The sequence below is a fragment of the Notolepis coatsorum genome (assembly GCF_963971535.1).
Source record: "Notolepis coatsorum genome assembly, chromosome: 17".
Lineage (NCBI taxonomy): Eukaryota > Metazoa > Chordata > Actinopteri > Aulopiformes > Paralepididae > Notolepis > Notolepis coatsorum.
Genome location: NC_140181.1, coordinates 20,824,926 through 20,839,699, shown reverse-complemented (window position 1 = coordinate 20,839,699; position 14,774 = coordinate 20,824,926). Strand labels below are relative to the sequence as shown.

The 14,774-nt window shown below is 43.2% G+C and overlaps 1 protein-coding gene across 1 annotated transcript in view; it reads left to right on the top strand.

Annotated features, from left to right (window-relative positions):
- plxnb1a (plexin b1a) overlaps positions 1 to 14,774 on the top strand; it is a gene marked incomplete at both ends in the record, with an annotated part of 119,870 nt that overhangs the window by 84,986 nt on the left and 20,110 nt on the right. Inside the window, 8 exons of the mRNA XM_084333370.1 lie at positions 1,294 to 1,467; positions 2,302 to 2,536; positions 4,236 to 4,478; positions 5,157 to 5,333; positions 6,549 to 6,697; positions 9,440 to 9,540; positions 12,737 to 12,954; positions 13,625 to 13,803. Coding sequence (XP_084189496.1) covers positions 1,294 to 1,467; positions 2,302 to 2,536; positions 4,236 to 4,478; positions 5,157 to 5,333; positions 6,549 to 6,697; positions 9,440 to 9,540; positions 12,737 to 12,954; positions 13,625 to 13,803 — 1,476 coding nt within the window. The remainder of the gene's footprint in view (positions 1 to 1,293; positions 1,468 to 2,301; positions 2,537 to 4,235; positions 4,479 to 5,156; positions 5,334 to 6,548; positions 6,698 to 9,439; positions 9,541 to 12,736; positions 12,955 to 13,624; positions 13,804 to 14,774) is intronic.

The window sequence follows — 14,774 nt, the reverse complement described above, 5'->3', positions numbered from 1 at the left end:
CTCCTGTTGTGATCCAGATGATCGTGAGTTAAACTCCTGTTGTGATCCAGATGATCATGAGTTAAACTCCTGTTGTGATCCAGATGATCATGAGTTAAACTCCTGTTGTGATCCAGATGATCATGAGTTAAACTCCTGTCGTGATCCAGATGATCATGAGTTAAACTCCTGTTGTGATCCAGATGATCATGAGTTAAACTCCTGTTGTGATCCAGATGATCATGAGTTAAACTCCTGTTGTGATCCAGATGATCATGAGTTAAACTCCTGTTGTGATCCAGATGATCGTGAGTTAAACTCCTGAAGCGCTTTAGACGAACTAGCGCCTTGTAGAGCCTTTAAAAAGTACAATCATGACTTGCAAAGAATGCAAACAACAGAGGAGAGAGGATTTGCGATCATGGATTTAAACTGTCCAAATGATACCAATGAATTGATTTTTAAAGTGCCTTGTCTGAAATAATATCATGACAGATCATTTCAATCATTATCTTATAATATAATGAGAAAAGGAGAAAAAGGTTGCAAGGAGAAAAGGGAGATTGGGGCATACGATAAAACAAACCAGGTAAGTCATTAAGAACAAATTCTTATTTACAGGCGACCTGGCAAAAGGCACAGCCTTTTGGGGGATAGAGGGCAGGGGGTAAAAGAAATACGAAGTTAAAACAGAGCAAGATTAAAACAAGTTAAAACATGGTAAGACAAACAGATCTAAACAGAACGGCCACAGCAGGTAGGCGGATGCAGGTGCTAGTTTAGTAGCAGTTGCAGGTGTCGGCTGATTTGGGGATGAAATTGTCAAATTTTTTACTTTTTTGTAAATTGTTCCAGTCTGTGGGCACGGCAGACTGAAATGCTGATTGACCAACAATTACTGACTGTGTTTTGGGGATTTTCAGCAGGATGTGATTTGAAGAATTGGTATTGTAGACGGCAGGTGCAAATTTCAACAAACTACACAGGTAGGGGGGTGACAGACGAAGGAGAGTTTTATAAATGAACATAAACCAGTGTATTTCACGACAGGTGTGTAGGGATGGCCAGTTTATAGGAATATAAAGTGCAGTGGTGAGAACATCAAGCGGATCAGTAGACGGTGTCACCCTAGTCTAGCAGGGGAAGAATTGTCATTTTAACCAGAGTGAGTCTAGCAGAAAAACACAAAACATTGTTGGAATCTATTAAATTTTCTCCTCAAAATCGCCATTCTTGTTGACAGATAGATATATATTATAATTATACAGCACTTTTTAGTGGTTGAAATGTCTGTTTTCTTGCTCCGCTGTCCAGCTCAGAGATCCAGGATGATCAGATCAGCTGTCTGAGTGGAGGCACCAACAGAACAGGAGAACACGGCATCACCGTGCGGTTCGGTGGGGCAGAGCGCCACCTACAGGGCGTGGTGTATCATTACACCCCAGATCCCAACATCACCATGGCTGCTCCGTCCAAAAGCTTCCTCAGGTGGGTGGATGTTATATATAAGGAGGCTAGCTTGCTGAATATTTTCAAAAGTAAGCTAAAAAAACACATCTCTTAACCATAGCCTTTTAATATGTTGTTTATCCTGCCACTTTGCACTTCACACTGTGATTATTGTATTGTAAATGAGAGCTCAATAAATAAATAAATAAATTCAAGCTAAAGTGTTTTTTATGACCATCTATCGGGAAATTAAAGTTATGGGGTGGAAGCGGATATGGACCACGAGCCCGCCTTGTGGGAGAGGTGTTTTTGGCCGACAACAGCTAGGCTTTCTACCGAACGCACAGAGAGGAAATTGGTCTCTATCTTCTATCGTCTGACTCTGGAGAAGACGGTGAGCAGCACCACTCCCAGAATGGTGACGTGTTCCTTTATATACTGAGATTCGCTTGGCATCTCATATCTCAGTGTAAGAACATCGTGCACATATATAATAAACCCCGGGTCCTCTTCTACAGAAAAACTGTCAATACATTTAAATACGCTGTATTGAACATGCTTCTTTTTTTTTATTACACCCCTAATCCATAGATTCCAATAGAAGAAAAATTAGGGATGCTCGATATTGGCTTTTTTACCGATACCGATATACCGATATTGTCCAACTCTTAATTTCCGATACCGATATCAACCGATACCGATAATGCAGGGTCCCCCCCCCCCCCCCCCCCCCTGCCTGGGTAAATAAAGGTTATATAAATGTAAAAAAAAATATATATATATTGAAAACCAATACCGATATTTTCCGATATCACATTTTAATGCCAATATCGGCCGATAATATCGGACATTGTATGTGTTGTTGGTCCCCAGGGGAGGAAGGATCATCCAGGTGTCGGGTCAGAACCTAGACGTGGTGCAGGAGCCCAGAATCAGAGTGACTCTCAGTCCTCCTGACCCTCTCCCTCCCCGGAGGAGGAGGAGGAGGAGGAGCACTGTGAGGAGGAAGAGCAGAGGCGGGACGGATGAGTACAGTGCCCTGAAGCGGTGGAGAAGGATCGTCCCTGAGCCAGACTGCCCAGAGGGAGCTCTGTGTTACGTCAAACAGGTGTGGCTCTTTTTTGTTTTCTTGGACAGTCTACTCCCCTTATTCATTTGTTTTGTCTCTCTTGAGACAGTAGGACACAGTAGAGAGGCAGAGGAGGGGAGATCAAGACCAGCCCACTCCCGCTTAAAATATGTAAACAAAGTACTAATCGACCGCAAGAAAAAAGGTGCATAATGTGCATCATGTTATAGCCATAAGTAATATATTCACACATTGTATTGAAAATGTAACATGTTCACGTATTACAAATGCTTACATATATTTCATATGAATTTATTTTGACTTTTTACATTTTCAGAACACTTTTAAGTTCCCCTAACCTTAACCCTAACTTAACCAGAATTATTAAGAGAAGTATCCCTGCTCGCCAGCCAGCTAGAGTCCAGCCAGAACCTTCTCTCCTGTGTCTCCCCTACTCTCTCTCCCTCTCAGCCTTCCTACTGTCTCAATAAAGAACCTTCTCTCCTGTGTCTCCCCTACTCTGTCTCCCTCTCAGCCTTCCTACTGTCTCAATAAAGAACCTTCTCTCCTGTGTCTCCCCTACTCTATGTCTCCCTCTCAGCCTTCCTACTGTCTCAATAAAGAACCTTCTCTCCTGCATCTCCCCTACTCTGTCTCCCTCTCAGCCTTCCTACTGTCTCAATAAAGAATGTTCTCTCCTGTGTCTCCCCTACTCTATGTCTCCCTCTCAGCCTTCCTACTGTCTCAATAAAGAACCTTCTCTCCTGTGTCTCCCCTACTCTGTCTCCCTCTCAGCCTTCCTACTGTCTCAATAAAGAACCTTCTCTCCTGTGTCTCCCCTACTCTGTCTCCCTCTCAGCCTTCCTACTGTCTCAATAAAGAACCTTCTCTCCTGTGTCTCCCCTACTCTGTGTCTCCCTCTCAGCCGTCCTACTGTCTCAATAAAGAACCTTCTCTCCTGTGTCTCCCCTACTCTGTCTCCCTCTCAGACTTCCTACTGTCTCAATAAAGAACCTTCTCTCCTGTGTCTCCCCTACTCTGTCTCCCTCTCAGCCTTCCTACTGTCTCACTCTCAATAAAGAACCTTCTCTCCTGTGTCTCCCCTACTCTGTCTCCCTCTCAGCCTTCCCACTGTCTCAATAAAGAACCTTCTCTCCTGTGTCTCCCCTACTCTGTCTCCCTCTCAGCCTCCCCACTGTCTCAATAAAGAACCGTCTCTCCTGTGTCTCCCCTACTCTGTCTCCCTCTCAGCCTTCCTACTGTCTCAATAAAGAACCTTCCCTCCTGCGTCTCCCCTACTATGTGTTTCTGTTTGGCTGTTCACATAATTTTTTAAATGTGGCCAATATCAGATTCCTGTGTGAACTGGTTACACTCCTGAACTGACACGCATCATGCACAAATGAACAATAACAAAGATGTACGTAAACATGGAGGACACTGAAGTCACAGTTTATGGTTTAATGTATAAGTTGAGGCTAATTCACAAGCAGAAGATAACGGGGATGAGGAGGAGGTGAAAGAGCTGTTTCTTCTTTCCATGTGAATTTTTGCTGTTCACACTGTTGTGAAGAGAACAGATCTGAGCAAAAAAGAAATCTGATTTGGGCCACTTTTGCCTGCAGTGTGCAGGTGGTGTATGTGAACAAATAGAAATGTCCTGTATAAACAGAAAATAAAGTGATGTTGTTTTTCTCTTTCGTCGCTCCTCCTCCTCCTCCTTCTCCTTCTCCTCCAGTACGAGTCTCCCTGCACGGTGAGCACCTCCTCTCTCATCCTCTGTCCGACCCCTGCGGTGGGCCCGGAGGCCAGGAGGGCAAAGGTCAAAGTGGACTTCCTGTTGGACAGCCTCCATTTTGACTTCAGCTCGGTGGGCGGCGAGACCTTCCGCTATGAGTCCAACCCAGAGCTGTACCCTCTGAACCAGAACGACCCGAGCAACCCCTACCACCACAAGCCTGGCAGCATCATCTCTGTAGAGGTGGCTGATGTTACACTATTCTATTCATTATATAAAAACCTCTAACACTCTACATTAGGGGGCACAATTATAACAATGAAGTGCCTTGGAACTAATGAGGAAGTAATAAGGAAGTCATGAGGAACTAAGTGTTAATAAAACATTAGTTACTCCAGTTTCAGACATTTGACTCTCAATTCCCATGTTATACCTGTAATGGACCTGTCTCAAAACCCTGCCCTCTTTTCTTGATCCTCCAATCACAGCTGTCGCTTACCTCTGACTTCCTCGTACAAACAAAGTTTGTACGAGGAAGTCAGAGGTAAGCGACAGCTGTGATTGGAGGATCAAGAAAAGGGGCAGGGTTTGAGACAGGTCTATTAAAATGTTAAGTTAGCTGTACTTCAAATGAACATGCCAACATTATGGAAAATGTGCTTACCAAGTCTTCTCCAGAAGAATCAGACAAGAAGTGAGGTACCAAATTCCTCCTTTCAGTAGAATCTGAGATCTGGCTGCAAGCTAGCACTAATGAATGGAAGCGGATACGGACCAGCTAGCCTAGCTTAAAACCCCTGTTTTTGGCCAACAGCTAGGCTAGCTGGTCCATTTCCCATAATGTTGGCGTGTTCCTTTAAATAATAATGTGTTCCTATGCATTGACATGATCTCATTACACCCCCCATCTCCTCTCCTCAGGGCGAGAACCTGGACCTGGCCATCTACAAGGAGGAGGTGGTGGCTCTGATAGGGGAGGGTGTTTGTGCTGTGAAGACTCTGACCCACAACCACCTGTACTGCGAGCCTCCAGCCCAGCAGCCCTCCCTCACAGCCGGCAGGAAACAGGAAGGCCTAGACAGCCTGCCGGAGTTCACCGTGAGTCGGTTATCAGTAGATGATTAGGGACGCACCGATACCTCCTTTTCTCTTCCCATACCCGGTCTGTGTCCTGAACCTTCGGGTATCAAGCGATACCGCGAGGACCCATTCAATCCATTTACTGGAACAGTATAGACGACGTAGACCATCAGTTTGGGGTCATTGGACAATGAATGATTGAGATATAATAAATGTTTCTCTGTTAGAAATGCATGCTTCTATGTGTAAAAAAAAAAAAAACGTAAGAATCTATTAATTTCACTCGTATTTTATTCACTAGAATAGATGAAAACTAGAACAATGAGAGAATGTATATAGAGACCATTCTGATCAGAAGTTTTATCCTCTCCACTGCTATCTCCTCAACTACAACACAGACGGTTATGGAACTCTGGACTGTAGGTGGTAGGAACTCTTGGTAGCAACTCTGGACTGTAAGTCACTGTCACTCACACATTCACACCTAGGGGCCGCCCAGTACAACCACAGTCTGACACTGTTGATCCACTAGGAGCCGCCCAGTACAACCACAGTCTGACACTGTTGGCCACTAGGAGCCGCCCAGTACAACCACAGTCTGACACTGTTGATCCACTAGGAGCCGCCCAGTACAACCACAGTCTGACACTGTTGACCACTAGGAGCCGCCCAGTACAACCACAGTCTGACACTGTTGGCCACTAGGAGCCACCCAGTACAACCACAGTCTGACACTGTTGATCCACTAGGAGCCGCCCAGTACAACCACAGTCTGACACTGTTGGCCACTAGGAGCCGCCCAGTACAACCACAGTCTGACACTGTTGACCACTAGGAGCCGCCCAGTACAACCACAGTCTGACACTGTTGACCACTAGGAGCCGCCCAGTACAACCACAGTCTGACACTGTTGGCCACTAGCACTAGGACTGTTGACCACCGAGCAGCTCCTTGCTCGAGGGCACGTCATCGGTTTGTATTGATGGACGGGGGAGACCGCTATTCATTCACTTCCCCGCCGGTCGGGGAGATCAAACCGACGATGTTCGAGTCACAGGCCCACTTCTCTAACCGTTGGCCACCACTGTTGAAACCTACTGTATGATCGGAATAGTCAGTCTTATACAGTATATTCTTTTAGTGAATGAAATTGTGAGATTAAACTACTCCTAATTTTTCTGGGGATATACCACAGAACCAAGTCAAGAACTACCCCCTCTGTGTCTCCTCCAGGTCCAGATGGGAAACCTCAACTTCTCCCTGGGTAAAGTGCAGTACGACAGCCAGGCCCAGTTAACCTTCCCCCTGGAGGCACAAGTCGGAGTGGGTGTCGGGGCCTCCATAGTGGCTCTTATTGTACTCATCATAGTGCTCATATACAGGTACATACAGACACACACACACACACACGTCCAAAATCTTTATCTTTTTCTGTACTGAAAATATCGTTTTAGTATATTAAGTGTGCAGTGTGAAATAAACAAAGGCTTTATTTCATAATCATTTCGCTTGACATGCGACCAGCGGCTCTATAGTAATACATAAGTTACATTATAGTCTATTTCGTTGAATAAACAAAGGTTGGCGAGACCTTAATTGCATCTATTTCATCTCATATTAAACCACATTTCTTTCTTTTTTTTGGCGCAGGCCAATCATATTTATTCTGATGAACAAACCAACAGGTTTCTCATAGGTGTGATGTGAAAATAACATCCCGTTTACGCTCGTGCCACAAATGTTGTACAAACACAGCCACACACAAATAGTCAAGTCGTTTGACTCCAAATGTTAATAAATTATTAATATAGTTTCCTAGCATGCATAAAAAGAATGCTGTCTTAACTGGGAATAGAACTCTGGCCTCCCGCACCGTGAACATAGAACATTAACTATTGCTGGATTACTGTGTTGCAAAATGGCACTTGATAAAAAAAATAATGCTGTAGTGGTGTGGCAGAAAACAATGCTGTGACATTGTATGATTTACATCTACCCTAGGACATGTGTAACTATTTAGTTGAGGTACTTAGAGGTACGTTGTAACTTATCTCTTGTATCTTTATTTGAGTAATGTGTGAAACACAGTAAGAATGAACGAGGCTACATACACACAGCTGGTGCAGCATGCTGCTGGTCTTGTTAGTCTCTGCATGACATGGCGTCACCATGATTGCTGCAGCGTGAACAGACTTCTCTTTAGACAGACTTTGGTAAAGTGCATGGGGTTGTGCCTGTTAGGCCTCTGACCACTTAGTACATCCCAGGAACCTCCCCCTGTTTTGATGTTTCCGATTAAGGAGACAGAAGTAACAAATCAAGTTTATTTATAAAAAGAAAAGAATCCGGGGCGCCCCAGTGGCGAACCACATAGTGCGCTCAGCCGCGACACGGCCGAGTTCCCGGGTTCGACTCCAGAACCCGTCGTTATTTGCCGAATGTCTTCCCCCCACTCTGTCTCCCATTCCTCCTCTGTCTCTCACTACTGGACTGCCCAGTAGAAATAAAGCGATAAAACGCCAAAAAAAGAATGGCTATGGGTGCTGGAGTTTTCTCTCCAGTGTGAGCAGCACAGCGGCCCATGGAATGGAATGAAAATCTTTTAAATGTCCTGACTGAGTGAAGGTCTGGCCACACTGCTCACAGTGGTAAAGTTTCTCTCTAGTTTGGCTACGCTGGTGTTTCTTTAATAAGGTCCCTGACTTCGTGAAAGCCTGGCAACACTGTTTGCATGTTGTAAGTAACAAATCAAGTTTATTTATAAAAAGAAAAGAATCCGGCGGCTGAGCGGCGCAGTGGGCAAGGCGCTCACCACTAACGCAGGATATGCCGGTATCGAGCCAGTTGCTACCGGCTTGGCCGGTCGTCATACTAACACAATTGGCAGTGTTAGAGGGTGGGAAAGCCGGTGGGTGGGGATTGGACGTTGTGGACAGCGACTCCTACAGGTCGGTTGGTGACTGTATGAAGGTCTGGCCACACTGCTCACAGTGGTATGGTTTCTCTCCAGTATAGATCCGCTGGTGTTTATTTAAATGTCCTGACGTTGTGAAGGCCACACTGCTCACAGTAGTAAGGTTTCTCTCCACACCTCGAGCTCTGCCAACAGAGGTCTGGTGAGATTCAAAGTATATACAGGTGCATCTCAATACATTTGAATATTGAGGAAATATACAGTATTGGTTGCCTCCATGCCACGTTGCATTGATTCATGCAAAAGGAGCCCCGACCAGGTATTGAGGGATTTTCTGTAGACAGACATTTTCTGTAATATATATATATACATTTGTATTGGTCTTATGTAATATTGAAATTCTCAGATACTGAATTTGGGGTTTTCATTAGCTCTAAGCCATAATCATCTAAATTTAAAGAAATAAAGGCTTAAAATATTTCACTTTGTGTGTAATGAATCCATATAATATATGATTTTCACTTTTTGAATTGAATTACTGAAATAAATGAACTTTTCCTCTATATTCTAATGTATTGAGATGCATCTGTATGGTTTCAGTTTTCAGTTTATTTAAAAAGGACAGAACACATGAATCAACATTACTGTAAATGTGCCTGTTTTAGCCTGCTGGCTAATTCGCAACTGTAGTCCTTTTGGCAAGATGTTATAAAACCATACACCTAAAACATAAGCATTAAAAGTAAAACACAATATTTACAACACAATCCAACATGATAATAGTAAAAGCGATAATAAAATAAGCAATGAACTGATTAAAAGTGGTCACGTGTTTGATTTGTTAATAGCCAGGTTTGAACTGACACACAGCTGATGCAACAGGCTGCTGATTTCTAGCTTAGGGAGACAGTTGTCCATGTTTATAGGTATTGACTTAACTGTTCATGGTCATTGGAATAACACAGTGTAACAAGTGTTTTATGGTGGATTTTCACTTGAACCATAACCATTAATCGGCTTCTTTTTCATATCCTATTGGAAAAGCCATTACCAGGCAACTGGTTTGTAGTCTGAAATGTGTCCCATAATGTATAGTTAAGTCAGAAACACACGTCTAACTTTTGTTCTTCTGTACACCCCAATATTCATTTGATACTAGATACCAAAGATGAGATACAAATGATATCTCTCCACCCCTCTTGTCCACCAGGAGGAAGAGTAAACAGGCCATGAGGGACTACAAGAAGGTCCAGATCCAGCTGGAGAACCTGGAGACCAGTGTGAGAGACCGCTGTAAGAAGGAGTTCACAGGTACAAGTCCAGCTCTTACCGTCCACATCCTCTATTTTCCGGTCCTCTCCTCTGTCCTCCCTCCAGACCAGGCGACTTCATCACTGGCTTCTACTTATTTACAAGACTCTTCTAGGAAAGACACCTTGTTACGCACCCCAGTAAGGGGACGCAACACAAGGCCACAGACACGTTAGGTGAGGGTGCAGTGACACAAAACAATTTGCAAAATAATAGTATTTATTTCACAAATGAACAAAAACACAGCAACACAGAGCAAGGAGGACTACCTAGTGGCACCAATTAAAATAGTAAAAGGAAATGAAAACCCACCCCCCCTTTACAGGCGCTGAACGCCCAAAAGTACAGGTGGTGGTGCTCACTCTAAAGCTGGTGTCTTTAACATCAGGTCACCTACGTGATACAAAATGTAGACCCCAGGGTATCTTCCTGTCCTCAATGTCCCTGTGTGCGAAACAAAAGATGAATATAAAGAAAAGCAATCACCATAGGCTGGGTGACACAAGGGAAATAAATATACAAAGGGTTAATACAGAAATGTACAGCAAACTAAAGAACACCAAAACACAATGAAGTGAACCAGAGCTTTCACCAGCTCTACCAAATGCACCTAAGAACCAGAGCTTTTACCTCTGAAGAGCCACTGCTCTATATACCTAAGAACCAGAGCTTTTACCTGTTTATATAAAGAAACACCACTCTAACCATGTAGCTCATAGTGTAGGATGAACACCACTTTAACCCCAATGCTCACAGTGTAGGATGAATCTAAAATGGCCAACAATATACATACCCCACACAGAGTGGCAAATGGCAAAACAGGGCCAACAGTATATATACCCCACACAGGGTTTGGTCCACGCAGGCAGCACATAATTAATAGCTTACCTGTTTATACAAAGAACCAGAGCTTTTACCTCTGAAGAGCCACTGTTCTATATACCTAAGAACCAGAGCTTTTACCTCTGAAGAGCCACTGCTCTATATACCTAACAACACACAGAATTATCACCAAAGACACAGAGAGACACCCACCACCACAATGAGCCAAAAGAGCTAACTAACACTGCACAAAATGGGATATATAAAGGGAGAGTGGAGCTTAATTGCAGATCAGCTTCAGCTGCCATTGCACTGGGGTGAGTTGCTGATTGACCAGCTGGTGCTGAGAATGGGATATGTTACACAGGAGGGAGACAAAAACAGAACAACCAAAACATGCCTATATACACACACACAACAGATAACATACATAACCCCCATATATATATGCTCAGCTGATAGAGTTGTGCCCTTCCTGATGGCTTGTCGTACAGAACTTGTAAGTCGCTTTGGATAAAAGCGTCAGCTAAATGACTAAATGTAAATGTAAATGTATATATATACACATAAGGACACAGTCCGTAACACATCTCACTACCTCTCCAGCATCCTGCACCGTTCCCATAACAACCACCTGAGGTCCAGTGATCGCATCACTTCATCAACTCCCAAGAGGCCCACAATTCCTGTTATTTTGCAAAACTCCCTTAAACTGTCATCACTTCCGTCATTTAATGTGTTTAAGCAGAAACAGTCCCTAGCTGACGGTTGCACATGTTGATTCCCCTGCTCCTCTCTATATTACACACATGCAACTGTCACCCAGCCTTTTCACTGTAATTTGATTTATTCTGCATGTATGTATGTATGTATGTATGTATGTATGTATGTATGTATGTATGTATGTATGTATGTATGTATGTATGTATGTATGTATGTATGTATGTATGTATGTATGTATGTATCAGCGTTTCCGTTAGCCGGTAATTACCGGTATTTGGCCGGCAAAATCTGTTGAAGTCCGACAAATTTAATCTCTCCGGTCATAGTGTCCGGTGAAAATAGTTCCCTCTGGGCACAGTTTGATTATTTGAATTGTATTTGGATGGGCTGGAGTTGGGTGGCCTATGCGATGAACGAAACAATCATTGCGTTTGTTGTCGTTGCTTCGCCAAGCAGCCGGTCTGGTAATGACGACGCTGTGTCAGTGAGAGCTTGCTGCTGGATTTGCGGAAGGCATGCAGCTGCAGACCCACAGAACCCACCAGCTTTGCTGGCACAGTGCGGTCCCCAGACCTGGAAAGCTGCTCTGCGGGTCTGCAGCTGGATGCTTCTTGCAAACTAACTGCAGGCGGCTGGCCGGCTCGCGCTGATATTGTTGGACCGGCTGCTTGGTGGAGCAACGATGAAACGAATGTAATGAATCGTTCGTCGCATGGGCTATTTAATTTTGGCCTGTTTTGGTACGGTTCGGGTGGTCAAGTTGTGCTTGGAGGGAGTTGTTTTCACCGGACATTATGACCAGCACCAAGTCGTTGGGAGGTGGAGATATACATCACGCAAACCCACGATAATGTTGCCGTCTCTCTGCCAAATTTCTCAGTTCTTCGCTTGATATAATTAATACAAATGTCCAATATAACGGAATTCGTTAGCTCATAAAAATGTGATTATAACAGACTGCTGTTTATTAAGGTCGGGCAGACTGCCCACCGACACCTCAAGTCGGCAGCAGCACGCAGTCTCGAGGGACTTATTTTATTTGGAATATATTAATGACTGTATATACGCAAAAGTAGCATAGTTTTAAGTTAAAATATTATAAATGCCTTGATGATGTCATTCTTTATATAGGCCTATCAATTGTTTTTAAGCTCAATATAAACTCTGACCGGAATTTATCCCATTTGTCCGGTAGATTGAAATCTACCGGACACTCGGACCTGCAAAAAAAAATTCTAACGGAAACCCTGGTATGTATGTATGTATGTATGTATGCATGCATGCATGCATGCATGCATGTATGTATGTATGTATGTATGTATGTATGTATGTATGTATGTATGTATGTATGTATGTATGTATGTATGTATGTATGTATGTGCATTTGGTTGATGTGTGTTTTAACTATTTCCTGTACCTCTGTGATGTTTGTACCGTCTGTCTCTCTTCTATTTTATTTTATTTTATTTTATTTTATTTTAAAAAATCGTGTCCCCTTTCCCTGTTACCCTTTTGAGGGGACCTTTTTTCCTCTCACCAGGCCATCACTGAAAATAAGAATTTGTTCTTAATTCACCTGCCTGGTTAAATAAAGGTTAAATACAAAATATAAAGAAATCTCCTCACCTCCTCTCCTCTCCTTTCCTCTCAGACCTGATGACCGAGATGATGGACATGTCTAGTGATCTGGTGGGTTCGGGCATCCCCTTCCTGGACTACAAGGCATATGCAGAGCGCATTTTCTTCCCCGGCCACCGGGAGTCGCCACTGAGACGAGATCTGGATGTGCCGGAGAGTCGTAGGCAGACCGTGGAACAAGGCCTGGTTCAGCTGTCAAACTTGCTCAACAGCAAACTCTTCCTCACCAAAGTAAGGAGATATGGTAGGGGTCTGCTTTAGAGTAGGGTGTAGACCTTTCTGACATTACTAGAGTGAGAAAAGTGTTCTCTACAAGGGGGTGGCAGTGGCTCAGGAGGTAGAGCCGTCATCTGGTCATCTGTTCCCAGTTTGATCCTTGAGTGTCCTTGAGCAAAATGCAATGGTGTCCTTGAGCAAAATATTTCTCAGATTAGGAACTTTTTTAAATTATTTTATTTTATCTGCATGAAAGTGTATATATTATAGAAGGTAGAACATACAAAGTTTGTTGAAAATGTGCAGGAGAGGTAACAGAGAAAACATATAAAAAGACCTCCTCCATAGAGAGAATTTGTCAATGAGACAATGAATAATCAATACAAAATTATAATGTGTAAGAAAGAGAAAACGAAAGAAAATTATAAACAAACAAACAAACATTCACTCACTCGTGTAGAAGGTGTCTAGGATGTTTTAAGTATTCTTCTATCCAAGAAGATATCTTTTTGAGTCCTTTTTTTTTTTTAAACAAAGACATTGATGTACAATTTTCCAAATGGCTATGGCAGATTGAAAAGCACCTACTCTTACTCTAGAACCATGGAAGCACTTACTCTTCTAGCTCACGGCTCAAGGGGCCGTTAGATGAGATAATAAAACCTCCTCCCCGTTCACCCTCTAGTTCATCCACACCCTGGAGGTCCAGCGGACCTTCTCTCCCAGGGACCGGGCCTACGTGGCCTCCCTGCTGACGGTGGCCCTGCACGGGAAGCTGGAGTACTTCACAGACATCCTCAAAACACTGCTGAACGACCTGGTGGAGCAGTACGTCGCCAAGAACCCCAAACTCATGCTCAGGAGGTGACTTTAACAATATTGTTTTATCAAGACTTTATGGATGATTTTTATCAATATTACTTTATCATGACTTTATGGATGATTGTATCAATATTACTATAAAATTACTTTGTGGATGATTTTATCAATATTTACTATCAAATGACTTTATGGATGATTTTATCAATATTACTTTAACATAAATGTATGGATGATTTTATCAAGACATTTTAGGGGCAATTTTATCAATATTACTTTATCATGACTTTATGGATGATGTTATCAATATGACTATAAAATTACTTTATGGATGATTTTATCAGTATTACTATAAAATTACTTTATGGATGATTTTGTCAATATTACTTTATCAAGACTTGATGGATGATTTTGTCAATATTAATTCATCAAGACCTTTTTTTGTTGGGGGGAGGGGTCTGTGACAAATATATTCCATAATGAGTTATTGCTTTCTTGCCAACAGTCAATTAGCAAAAGTAGGTGTGGGGTATTTTACACAGTGTGCATAACAAATAAGACACAACGCACTGAACTCAATATAGTACATCATAAAGACCAGACCAGGACGCGTGTAGCTTTTCTCCAACGCGTCCGTGTTTCCGGGTTCCCGTTTTGCGCTCTGATTGGCCAGGTCATGTGACATGTGCGCCAATCGTGGGACGGCAAGTTCTGCGCCTATTTCCGGGTCGAACAGCCTGCAAACTACCTAACGCCTAGTTTAGCACTGCTTAAGCTTAGGCGACTCTTTCGAAGTTGGTTAAGGTTAGAGTTTGGAATCAGGGCAGGCGTTCTATCGCCATGCTCTAAGACAAACTCTAACCTTAACCAACTTCGAAAGAGCGCCTAATCTTAACCAGTGTAAAAACTTGCGGTCCCACGATTGGGCGTGCATGTCACATGACCTGGCCAATCAGAGACGCGGAAACACGAACACGTTGGAGAAAGGCTTCAAGCGACCAGGACAGCACTCCAGT